This window comes from Pteropus vampyrus, unplaced genomic scaffold, assembly GCF_000151845.1.
Source record: "Pteropus vampyrus isolate Shadow unplaced genomic scaffold, Pvam_2.0 Scaffold7, whole genome shotgun sequence".
Taxonomy (NCBI): Eukaryota; Metazoa; Chordata; class Mammalia; order Chiroptera; family Pteropodidae; genus Pteropus; species Pteropus vampyrus.
Genome location: NW_011888788.1, coordinates 1512387 through 1524200, shown reverse-complemented (window position 1 = coordinate 1524200; position 11814 = coordinate 1512387). Strand labels below are relative to the sequence as shown.

Genomic DNA, 11814 nt, shown 5'->3' with positions numbered 1-11814 from the left:
GGGGGCGCGCCGGGATGGGCCCCAAGCGGCGGCAGCTGACGTTCCGGGAGAAGTCACGGATCATCCAGGAGGTGGAGGAGAACCCGGACCTGCGCAAGGGCGAGATCGCGCGGCGCTTCAACATCCCGCCGTCCACGCTGAGCACCATCCTGAAGAACAAGCGCGCCATCCTGGCGTCGGAGCGCAAGTACGGTGTGGCTTCCACCTGTCGCAAGACCAACAAGCTGTCCCCCTACGACAAGCTCGAAGGGCTGCTCATTGCCTGGTTCCAGCAGATCCGTGCCGCTGGCCTGCCCGTGAAGGGCATCATCCTCAAGGAGAAGGCGCTGCGGATAGCCGAGGAGCTGGGCATGGACGACTTCACCGCCTCCAACGGCTGGCTGGACCGCTTCCGCCGGCGTCACGGAGTAGTGTCCTGTAGCGGCGTGGCCCGCGCCCGGTCTCGCAGCACTGCTTCCCGGGCCCCAGCAGCGCCCGCCAGCCCACCTGCGGTGCCCTCGGAGGGCAGCGGCGGGGGTACAACGGGCTGGCGCGCTCGGGAGGAGCAGCCGCCATCGGTGGCCGAAGGCTATGCCTCTCAGGACGTGTTCAGCGCCACTGAGACCAGTCTATGGTACGACTTTCTGCCCGATCAGGCCGCGGGGCTGTGCGGCAGCGATGGACGGGCGCGCAGGGCCACCCAGCGCCTCAGTGTCTTGCTGTGCGCCAACGCCGACGGCAGCGAGAAGCTGCCCCCACTTGTGGCAGGCAAGTCAGCCAAGCCCCGTGCAGGACAAACCGGACTGCCCTGTGACTACACCGCCAACTCTAAGGGTGGTGTCACCACTCAAGCCCTGGCCAAGTACCTGAAGGCCCTAGACACCCGCATGGCTTCAGAGTCTCGCCGAGTCCTGCTGCTAGCTGGCCGCCTGGCTGCCCAGTCCCTGGATACGTCGGGCCTGCGGCATGTGCAGCTGGCCTTCTTCCCGCCGGGCACCGTGCAGCCGCTGGAGCGGGGAGTGGTCCAACAGGTGAAAGGCCACTACCGCCAGGCTATGCTGCTCAAGGCCATGGCCGCTCTAGAGGGCCAGGATCGCTCAGGCCTGCAGCTGGGCCTCATGGAGGCCCTGCACTTCGTGGCTGCAGCCTGGCAGGCAGTGGAGCCTTCGGACATAGCTACCTGCTTTCGGGAGGCTGGCTTTGGGGGTGGCCCAAATGCTACCATCACCACTGCCCTCAAGAGCGAGGGGGAGGAGGAGGAGGAGGAGGAAGAAGAAGAAGAAGAAGAGGAGGAGGAGGAGGAGGAAGAGGAGGAGGAGGGTGATGGGGAGAGGGAAGAGGAGGCGGAGGAGGAAGGCGAAGAAGAAGAGGAGGAAGGGGGGGAAGGAGAGGAGTTGGGGGAGGAAGAGGAGGTGGAAGAGGAGGGTGACGATGACAGTGATGAAGAGGAGGAGGAAGAGGAGGAGGAGAGTTCCTCAGAGGGCTTGGAGGCGGAGGACTGGGCCCAGGGGGTGGTGGAGGCTGGTGGCAGCTTCGGGGGCTATGGTGCCCAGGAGGAAGCCCAGTGCCCCACCCTCCATTTCCTGGAAGGTGAAGAGGACTCTGAGTCGGACAGTGAGGAAGAGGAGGATGATGAGGATGACGAAGATGACGAAGATGATGATGAAGATGGCGACGAGGTGCCCGTACCCAGCTTTGGGGAAGCCATGGCTTACTTTGCTATGGTCAAGAGGTACCTGACCTCCTTCCCCATTGATGACCGCGTGCAGAGCCACATCCTTCACTTGGAACATGATCTGGTCCACGTGACCAGGAAGAACCATGCCAGGCAGGCAGGAGTTCGGGGTCTTGGACATCAAAGCTGAGCCAATAGGCCTAGCCATGCCCTTGACCCGGATGTGGCAGCACTAACCCAGGGCAAAGGACTCTTTGGGTGGGCAGCCGCTGTGTATGGAGTCAGAGTGGGGAGCCCCAGATTCTTTAATGATGTTCCCTGGGCCCTGTGACAGGCCCAGTCACCTTGGCAGGGCCTGGGGCTGGGGTCAGCCTCACTGCCTGCTTATTGCCTCTTTCTCAGAGTCCTCTTTCCTCCCCATTTGTCCCTGGGCTTGGGGGACCAGATGGGAGGGTGGGGAGCTGTCCGGTGCTACCACACCATGCCATCAGTGGACTAGGCCATAGTAGCGGCCAGGGGTGGGCCCTGGAAGCTCCTGGCCGGAGAGTGCCTCTCCCCTCTGCCGTCCACACCAGGTCTTTGGTGGGGGGGACCCCAAAGCCATTCTGGGAAGGGCTTCAGAGGAAGGTCCAGCCTAAGCCCCCACGAGGCTGGCAGCCCCCCATCCCCACCCCCAGGCTGCCTTGAGAAGCACAGTCTAACTCACCACAGGCTCCTGAGCCTGCCTCTGCCTGCTTTCCCACCTCCCTGATCCCTTTCTCTGGCCCAGTCCATATTACTTTGGCCCTTGGTTTTCTTTCCAGATTGGAGGTTCCCAAGAGGCCCTCCAGGGGAGTTGTAATGGGCGTTTCCTTTGTGGGCAGCTGCAGGCCCCATGCCTCTCCTCCCTCTCTGGCAGGGTTTTATCCTGGGTGGGGGGCCTGGGGCCGCTCCTTTCCCAGTTTGAATTCAATAAATCTGTCCACCCCCCTTTTGTGGGGGTGAACATTTTAACAGCCAAGGGTGCATCCTTCATGGTCTGGGCTTGCGTCTCTCTTGGGGACACATTCTTCTCTGGTTCCCTTTGGTCCTTGCTCTGGTGGGACATGGAAGCAAGTGTTGAGAGGGTGGCCACAGCCTAGGCCCTGACTAGAATGAGGGGCCACCTCCATATCTAAGTGTTACTTAGGCTTCGGGAGGTGGGGGTCTTCATGCACCTGCCTGGGCATGAGTTTGAGGAAGCTGGGCCGTGCACTGCTTTGGGGTTAGAAGCTTAGGGTCAGTTGGCTAGGACAGGAGGGAGGAAGCCAATAGTTCCTGTTGGGACAAATTAAACTATAGGCGCCTGGGAACTAGGCATATCAAGGCTCATTAAAGAAGGCCCTTGCTGGAATGGGGCCAGAAGGTAGAAAGAAGAGTGTTGGAGCAGCTCCTGTGGTCCAGGTTGGAGTTTGGAGGGCATACAGGGCATATTTAGTGCCTTAAGAGGGAGCCCTGTAGACTCTTTGGTGATTGGCACCTCCAAGCCTGGTGACTATCCTTAGGGGCAATGGCAGAAAGGTGATATTGACTGGGGACAGATTGCCCACCAAAAGGCTGAAGATGAATTGGCAGCTCCCTGTGCGGTGCCCTCCAGGGGGCCCCCTAATCCAAAGGAGAAGACAGGCTCTCTCTGATCCTATCCCCTTTCTCCTTCAAGGGCCAGCCCCTGCCTCCCTGGCCCTCCAGCATTGAGGCCCTCAGGCCCCAGCAGTTCCAGCTAGGGGAGGGCCTGAACTTGAATAGGACTGGCAGCTCTGGGCCCCAAACCGGTTTTCCCACCTCACTAGGGCTGGCACATCACCCCTGTGGTTCCCTCCCCCCAACCTTTTTGCAGTTCTTCCTCTCCCCACCCTGGAATGTTAAGGGGGTATGGATATTCAGGTTATCTTTGTCTCCTGCCCTGAGCATGGTCCCTTCTAGAAAGACAAGGTCACTATGTATGACTTTAAAACAAGTAGGCGAAGTGACTTTCACACTTGGCTTTCAACACATCTGGCCCTTCTAGGCCTTGAAGACTTTGTAAGTGACAGCAACAAGTAGTTAAAATTCCCCTTACCATCAGCCCCACCCTCAGAAAGTCATGAGGAAGCCCAGCCTAACTGCTGGCCTGCTCTAGAGTAAGGTAAGAGCAAGAACCTCCCCAGATGCCCCTGGCAATCTAACTCCCTGACCTCAAATACCAACAAGGTAAATCCCTTTCATTTGTCTCCTGCCTACAAGAACACCTCTTTTGCTAGAACTGAGGTCATCTCATTATTGATAGCATTGATGTTAATAGGGCTCTTTGCCACCTTCCAGGTGTTGTACTAAGCGCTTTAGATGCTAACAAAGTCCTTATGAAGTAGGTAAAACCATCAGAAAACAGGCACAGGGAGGTCCAGTAATGTGCCCAAAGCCACCCTGCTAATCCGGTAGAAGCAAGCTTTCTCCCCAGGCTGACCCTAAAAGTGGCCCTTTATTGCTACTTTGTGCCCCTTCACTAAGGAAGGACCTATCTTCCTAACTCTCCTAAAGGTTGTCCTCTTTCGAAATAGAACTGGTTGTTGACGGAAATCAATTTCTGACTCATGGAAGAATAGCTCTTTGGAGGAAGACGAGGGATGTGGAAGTATCTACAGGAGCTCTTGCAGCTCTTATCCCTATAACAAACGCCCATTCCGGCAGTCCCCATAAAAATACAGGTCTAGAAATACCCTTTTCATTCTCCCCATTACCTTGTTGAGACAAATAGGTGAGGACGATCCCATTTCACAAAGTAGGTAATAGGGTTAAGGAGTTAAATGATCTGTCCAATGGACTGGCCTTGAGCCCTGGTGTTCTCTCTGGGAGTCTGGGTTACATATTAAATGCCCCACCAGGACACTGCTGGGAAGCAGGGAGTGGTGATGGTCCTATGAACTTTAAGGAGGGACGCAGAAAGGAGGCACTGTCACACAGCCTATCATACAATACAGATGGGAAGCAGCAGATAATTAACAATGGACAACCAGATAAATCTGACAAACATTGGGATGCTGCTTTTACTCGGGACTGATCACTAAAGGATCCAGAAGGAGGATCCCAGCCCTGGGGATGCTGGTGCAGGTATTCTGGGACTTGTTTGGCTTTGTCAGGTTCCAGAGTGGGCCAATGGGTGGTCAGCAGGCGGCATGGATGCAGAGGTGATTTCTTGGGAGGCAGGGTAGACAAAGTCACATATAATCACCTTTTCAAATCTGGAGCCTAAGAGGAGGTAGCAGGGGGAAAACTACAACTCCCAGAAGCCTCTGCTCCTCAGCCATGGATGGTTGCCATGGTTTCAGAAAACAATATGTCCGCTCCCAGCTGGGCAGGGAGTCTTGGAGTTAGAGAGAAGCGGATTTCGGTGCCGGCAGTGGCGAGGGCGGAGGCGCTGGAGAGGTAGTAAGGCTGGGGCTGGACTCTGCTCGGCTGGAACTGCCTGGCTTTGCCGAGGGCACCAATGGCCGGCAACGTGGACGAGGAGGCGCTGCACCAGCTGTACCTGTGGGTAGACAACATCCCTCTGTCCCGGCCGAAGCGAAATCTCTCCCGGGACTTCAGTGACGGAGGTATGTGCTCCAGTGTGTGTGCTCCTGTGTGTCCACACGTTCTGTTTTGTATGTACGTGCGTTGGGGTCTGTGTGCATACATGTCTCTTTATGCTTGTGTACTTCTGGAGTGTGTTGTTGGGAGGCATTCAGACTATCTCCTAGCACTTCAATTGTAGAAGTGTGTGTGTGTGCGTGTGTGTGTGTGTGTTCTATCTGCATCTGTGGGAATGTGGGCTTATGTCTACGTGTTCCATACTTTATGCATGTGGGGTTTATGTGTATCTCTCTCTCTCTGAGTTTGTGAATCTGCGACTCCCTCCTGGAGATTTAATGACTAAGATGTGTATCTGAGTATGTATTTGTGCATCTCTGTGTGTGTGTGTGCAGGCTCATTGCTGTTTGTCTTGTGGGAGTTGGAGTATGTGTGTTCATATGTGTATTGACATATTCTATGCTATGTATGTGTAGGGGGGTCTTGTGCACATATGCATTTCTTTGTGATTGTGTAAGTGTTTCTGTGTCTAAGACTGTCTCCTGGGATTTTGATGACATGTGTATATTGGTGCATATGTGACTCTACTTGTGTGTGTGTGTGTGTGTGTGTGTGTGTGTGTGTGTGTGTGTGTGTGTGTTGGTGACTGTCTCTTGGAACTCCATTAATGGAAGTATGTCTGTCTATGTGTTTGTGCATCTCTGTGTGTTTGTGTATCTCTGTATGTTTGTGTGTGTGCTATATGTGCACCTATGTGTCAGGGTATGTGTGTGTCCTGTATGTCTACACATTCTGTCCTATGGCACATCTGTAGGGGGAATCTTATCACATGTGCCTGCTCATGTGAGTCTGTGTCTCTCTCCTGGGACTTTGGTGTTGGAGTATGTGTGTATATCCATGTGAATGCCTAGGGTGGGGCCCCAAGCTCCGAAAGGGCTCTCTTGGAGACTCATTTTCTGTTACAAGATTAGAGACCACATTTTCATATGCCCTGAGGTAATGGGGAGGGGATGCAGCCCCTCTGGGGTATGCTGGAGGCTTAGTCTCTGGCTAATCACTGATCTTACTTCTTTGACTTCCTTCCCCTCTCCTCCATTACCCCTCCCTCCCTATCATCCTTTCCCTTTCCTCATCTCTACTTCTCTACTTGGTCCCACCACTCTGCCACCCCTGATTCTCTCATCCCACCCATTTCTTCTCCCTTCTCCTTCTCCCTTTCCCATCCCTCCACCTTTTATGTATGCTCTCACTCCCACTGCCTCAGTCCTGGTTGCAGAAGTCATCAAGTTTTACTTCCCCAAGATGGTGGAGATGCACAATTATGTCCCTGCCAACTCTCTCCAGCAGAAGCTCAGCAACTGGAGTCACCTGAACAGGTAGCATAATATCTGGGTGCACTAGAGGATCTCCAACCCCTATTCTGGGCTTCCAGGAAGGGCTGATGCAGCCCTTCCACCTCCTATGGTCTCTGCAGCCCAGGCTGGGTGGCAGGGTGGGGAGGGACAACGCAGACAGAACTGTCTGGTAACAAAATCAAGGGACTCTTCTATTGGGGAGGCAACAAAGAAACTCAAGACACCCAAGAACTGGGCTCAAATGTGGTCCCCTTCCATTCCCCCAGGGTTGCGTACCCAGGACTGCTACTGTTGCACCCCCTTCCTTCTCCCACCCCCCTCACTTCATTTCCCATCTGCCATCCCTTTGTCTACTCCCCAGGAAAGTGCTGAACAAGCTGAACTTCTCAGTACCAGAGGATGTGATGCGCAAGATCGCACAGTGCGCCCCAGGAGTGATTGAATTGGTGCTCATTCCTCTGAGGCAGCGCCTGGAGGAGCGGCAGAGGCGCAGGAAACAGGGCTCTGGCTCCTTACAGGTGCCACCCCACTCAAGCTTTTCCTCCCACTGCATATTGGCAACAAATGTGGAAGAAGGGTGACTGGCTAAAGGGAGCCTGGCTAAAGAGAGCCTGGCGTGGGCAACAGATGAAGGGACCTGGGGCTCCTTGGGGCTGGGCTAGCCAGAACTCACAGTGCAACCCGGGGGGCGGGTTTCTTTCAGGAGCTGGCTCCACAGGATGGCACGGGCTACATGGATGTGGGTAAAGTGGCCTTTACTTTTCTTCCTTCCCAGAAGGAGCCTTCTTCCTGTCTTTCTTTTCTGTGCGGGGTAGGGAGCATGGTTAGGGGAAGACAGGAAAATAGGACTCCACAACAGTTATTCCTCTCCTTACCTCTTCTCAGGTTTGTCCCAGAAGGCTGGAGGGGAAGGTCCCCCAGATCCCCAGGGAAGGGGGCAGCTCAGGTAAGGAAGCTGGGAGTTCCTAACCTCACCAGTTCAGCAATCTCCTACATAGGGCTGGGATGCTCCTGGGAGGGTAGGGAAGGCAGGAACACGGGAGGAGGGGATGAGCCTGGTTGAGGGGCACTGGAAAGGTTGGAGGAGAAGGTCTAGGCCTCCGCTAAACTGCTTCCCACCCCAGGAGAGGTCGGCTGCCAGCGCTCGGGCCTCCGGGGTATAACCAGGTGCCTCACGGCGACCCAAGCTTCGTCCTCCAGATCGCTGAAAGGGAGCAGGAGCTGTTGGCCTCGCAGGAGACCGTGCAGGTGAGGGCGTACTGGGAAGGTGCGGGGACTTGGGGCCAGCAAAGGCGGGGACAGAGGGCAGCCGGCTTTTGGGCTTGACCTCTGCGTGGCGCGGCCCAGGTTCTGCAGATGAAGGTGAGGCGCTTGGAGCACCTGCTCCAGCTCAAAAACGTGCGCATCGACGACCTCTCCCGGCGGCTCCAGCAGGCGGAGCGTAAGCAGCGGTGAGCGGCGGCTCGGGCCGCGCGGGGACGCCCCAGTAGCCACCAGAGCCCAGACGCTGCGACCGACTTACCCACCGACGGGCAGATGAACGGGCGGGCGGAGCCAGCATCTCCAAAGAGCCTCCTGGGGCAGGAGCGCGCCCCTCCCTTGGGGTGGGGGTGAGCATGGTGGGACCGGAGCCCTCCCAGCGGAGCCCCGAGACTAAGCCACCTCCTTCCACTCCATCCGGGTCAGGAGAATGGACCGCTTTCCAGAACCCAGAAGCCACGTGCAGAAATCTGGCGTGTGCCCCAAAGCAGTACCGGACACCGGGGGCTCTGCCTTGGCGCTCCCTGTGCTGGGCCTTGAGAGGTGGTCCCCTGGCTCAGTTTACAACTCTAGAACCAGGTCCCCTCCCAGCTGTGAGGACAGCAATGTCTCCATCCAGGCTAGTTCTCTGTGTCCTGGGCCATGGGGGAAGCTGCCCCGGGCAGCTGAAGGAGTCCCTTGCCTCTCCTGGGCACTCACCTGGGACCCATCTCACGGCTGGAAAGCACAGCCGCTGGAAAGGAAGGGGTGAGGAGTGGGTTCAGCCAGGAGTGGGGAAGACACTGGCTGTGCCTATACCAATCACCCTTCCTTCTCATGGGGTACTGTTGAGAATGGGGTATATGGACCAGGGCTGCACCCAATAAAAAAAGGTATTGTGCTCGCTTTCCTGCCTTCTCTCTCCACTTCTATCCCTGTGGGCAGCGGGGTATTGCCCCGCTCCTTGAGTGAAAGAGCCTTTTGGGCCCAGAGTAGGTCTTACCTTGTGGGTAGCTGGGTCCTAGATGGCTACTGCTTGGTTATTGATGATATCACAGGAGTGAGGTCTTGTGCACCTGACTTCTAACTCTGACCTTACTTAGACTGACCCCCCAAACCCACCCTCACAGTGTCCTCCAGCTCTGTTCAAACCCAGGCTTCAGATTTTCCCCCAAATGTCACCACACACTCACCTTCAACTCCCAACCTTGTCCATAGACTGATCTCCAGTTCTATGGAATGAAGACAAGCTTGACTCCCAACCTTGACCAAGATGCTATAGCCATGGTATGACCCTGACTCTGATCATTTATGGACTACCAGCAACATTGAACATTTGTAAATCCTGAGCCCTCACAGTCCTGTTCCTAGGCATATACTGAGCATGTACCTGGGGGAAACATAAGCTCTGTATTCTGTATGTCTGGGACACATGTATAGCAATGATCATAGCAAAATGTTCTGTAATAGCACAAGAATTGAAAAGAATGTGTATTTATTATCTATTAATGTGTAACAAATTACCACAAAGTTAGTGGCTTAAAACAGCACATATTTATTATCTCATATTTTCTGTGGCTCCAGGGTCCAGGTATTGCTTAGTTGGGTCCTCTGCTTCAGGGTTTCTCACAAGGCTGTAATCAAAGTGTTGGCCAGAGCAGTAGTCTCATCTGAAGGCTTGACTGGGGAAGTTCACCTGGAAGTTGTTGAAAGAGTTGTTTCTTGTGGGCTGTTGGACCGAAGCCTTCAGTTTTTTTGCTGATTGTTGGCTAGTGGCTGCCCTTACTTCCTTGCCACATGGCCATCTCCAGTAGCCAGCTTACTTCTTCAAAGCCAGACAGGGATAGAGTTAACAGAATCTGCTAGCAAGATGGAAGTTACACTCTTATCTGAAGTAATCACAGAAGTGACATCCAACGTATTTGTCATTCTACTTATGAGAAGTCGTACTTACTTCTCTATGTGAGTCCAGCCCACATTCAAGGGGAGAGGAACACATGGGTGTGAATATCAGGAGGTAGAGATCATTGGGAACCATTTTAGAAGCTGGCTACAAGGAGGAAAATGCAAAGAGGAATAAAATCTAGAATAACAATTACTTCTGAGAGAAAGCAGAGGGCAGAGATGCAAGAAATATTATTTGTAATATTTTAGTTTTTAGGGCAGGTGATGGGTCTATAGGTTTTCATAAGGACTGTTTATAGACAAGTGGGAAAAGAATGTCATGAACCAAGGATTATGTGGAGTCAAATTTTGTTTACCTGAATTCCTAAACTAATAAAGTAAAAATAAAAATTGATGACTACTCCTGACCTTGGTCTGTGCCCTCTTTTGCAGTTAGGCTGGTTTTAGGTTAACATTGGCTTCAGCCAGCCCTCTGCCTTCCCCAAATGAATGGTCAGCCCTGCACACATATTGACCCCAGCCATATAGCACCATTCTTTCTCCGTAGTCTGTACTGGGATTACATAGTTCTGTTCTTTGAACCTTTTATCTATAGACCACACCTCTACACTCCTGTTTGTGAAGCTGGTAGGAATGGTTTGTGAAGGGGCTGAGACTAGGAGGCGGGATAGGGCATGGTTCTGCTTGACAAGAGCACAATGGGCCCAGAATGCAAGGTCAGTGACTGGGGTCATCCCTTTAAGAGTATGCTGGCCTCTTCCATAGCAGAGGCTGGGCCAGGTCCTGGAGGTTCCTCCTCCTTGAGTCCTTCCCTCCCCATTCTTAGTTTCTGGATATGCCTGAGTCTGTCTCAACCCACAATCATATCTCAAAACCCTGAAGATCAAACCCAAAAAGCAATGGAGAATTTTATTGAATGTTTCTTGGGAATAAATATGAAGGTGGATTATATCACACATTATATTCTATAACTCTTCTTTAAGTATCTTTACTGTTCTCTAAACTTCTGACAGCCACAGCCATATTTCTCCCACTCTGTTTCTCACTCCCCTCTCCCCTTTCTGACCCACACTAAATCAGATTTCTTGCTCATTCATACATTAATTCCTCAAATGTTTATTGAGTGTCTACTCTCTACTAAATGCCAGAAACACAAAGATAAGTATAAAACATGATTTGTCTCCCCCAGTGTTCACAGTCCTAGAGGGGGAGATGGCAGGTAAAAAAGATATTTAAAATTTTTTGTTACTTAAAGTTTTGAATAGATAAAACGCACATAATTTTTAAAAAACATAAAAAGTGAAAACTCTACCTGGTCCCCACATACCTCCAATAGGTAACATTTTTCTTTAGTTTTTATGTATTCTTCTAGTGTCTTTATATGAATATAAGCAAATATGCACCTTTATTGTTATCTTACCCCTTCCTTTTTTTTTTTTTTTTTAACATAAAGGGGAAACAGACTCTGTCCTATATCTTAATTTTCCACTCAACAAGTTCTCTTGTGGATATGCGATGGTCAATGTCATTGCCAACTTGACTGGGCCACAGGGTGCCTAGATATTTAGTCAAACATTCTGGATGAGATTAACATTTAAATGGGTAGACTGAGTAAAGTGGATTGTTCTCCCTGATGTGAGTGAGACTCTTCCAATCAGTTGCAGGCCCGAATAGAATAAAAATGCTGTCTCTCCCCTAAGAGAGAATTGCTCCTGCCTGATGGCCTTTGAACTGGGATATGAGCTTTTCTTTTCTTTTCTTTATTTTTTTTCCTGCCTTTGGACTCTTAACTGAAACATCAATTCTCCCTGGGTCTTGAGCCTGCCAGCCTTTGAACTGGAACTAAATCTTTGACTCTCCTGGGTCTCCAGCTTGCTGACTCATCCTACAGATCTTGCAACTTGCCAGCCTCCATGATCATGTGAGCTAATTCCTTATAGTAAATATCTCTATGCCCCACTGGTTTTGTTTTTCTGGAGAACCTTGATTAATACAAGATTTTTCCATATCTGTACACTGAAAACTTCCTCTGCTTTTAAAGCTATATAAAATTCTATTGTCTGTACCAAATTTATTTAATCAGTTCTCTATTTATGG

The 11814-nt window shown here is 52.3% G+C and overlaps 2 protein-coding genes across 4 annotated transcripts; both read left to right on the top strand.

The window, feature by feature from the left end:
- The first annotated feature begins 6 nt into the window (after positions 1-6).
- CENPB (centromere protein B) lies at positions 7-2654 on the top strand. Its single transcript, XM_011369814.1, has one exon. It carries the CDS (start codon positions 15-17, stop codon positions 1842-1844), a length of 1830 nt encoding a protein of 609 aa, XP_011368116.1. The 5' UTR covers positions 7-14; the 3' UTR covers positions 1845-2654.
- A 195-nt stretch (positions 2655-2849) lies between these two features.
- SPEF1 (sperm flagellar 1) lies at positions 2850-10124 on the top strand. Of its 3 annotated transcripts, XM_011369790.2 has the most exons (8): positions 2850-5244; positions 6483-6594; positions 6935-7091; positions 7277-7316; positions 7459-7519; positions 7698-7821; positions 7921-8024; positions 8260-10124. In XM_011369790.2, the coding sequence occupies exons 1-8, from the start codon at positions 5136-5138 to the stop codon at positions 8582-8584; spliced, it is 1032 nt and encodes a 343-aa protein (XP_011368092.1). In that variant the 5' UTR covers positions 2850-5135; the 3' UTR covers positions 8585-10124. The 3 variants fall into 3 exon arrangements, with proteins under 3 accessions (XP_011368092.1, XP_011368105.1, XP_023392990.1); XM_011369803.2 differs by having other exon boundaries at positions 7921-8435; XM_023537222.1 differs by having other exon boundaries at positions 6935-7150; positions 7921-8435.
- Positions 10125-11814: the final 1690 nt, after the last annotated feature.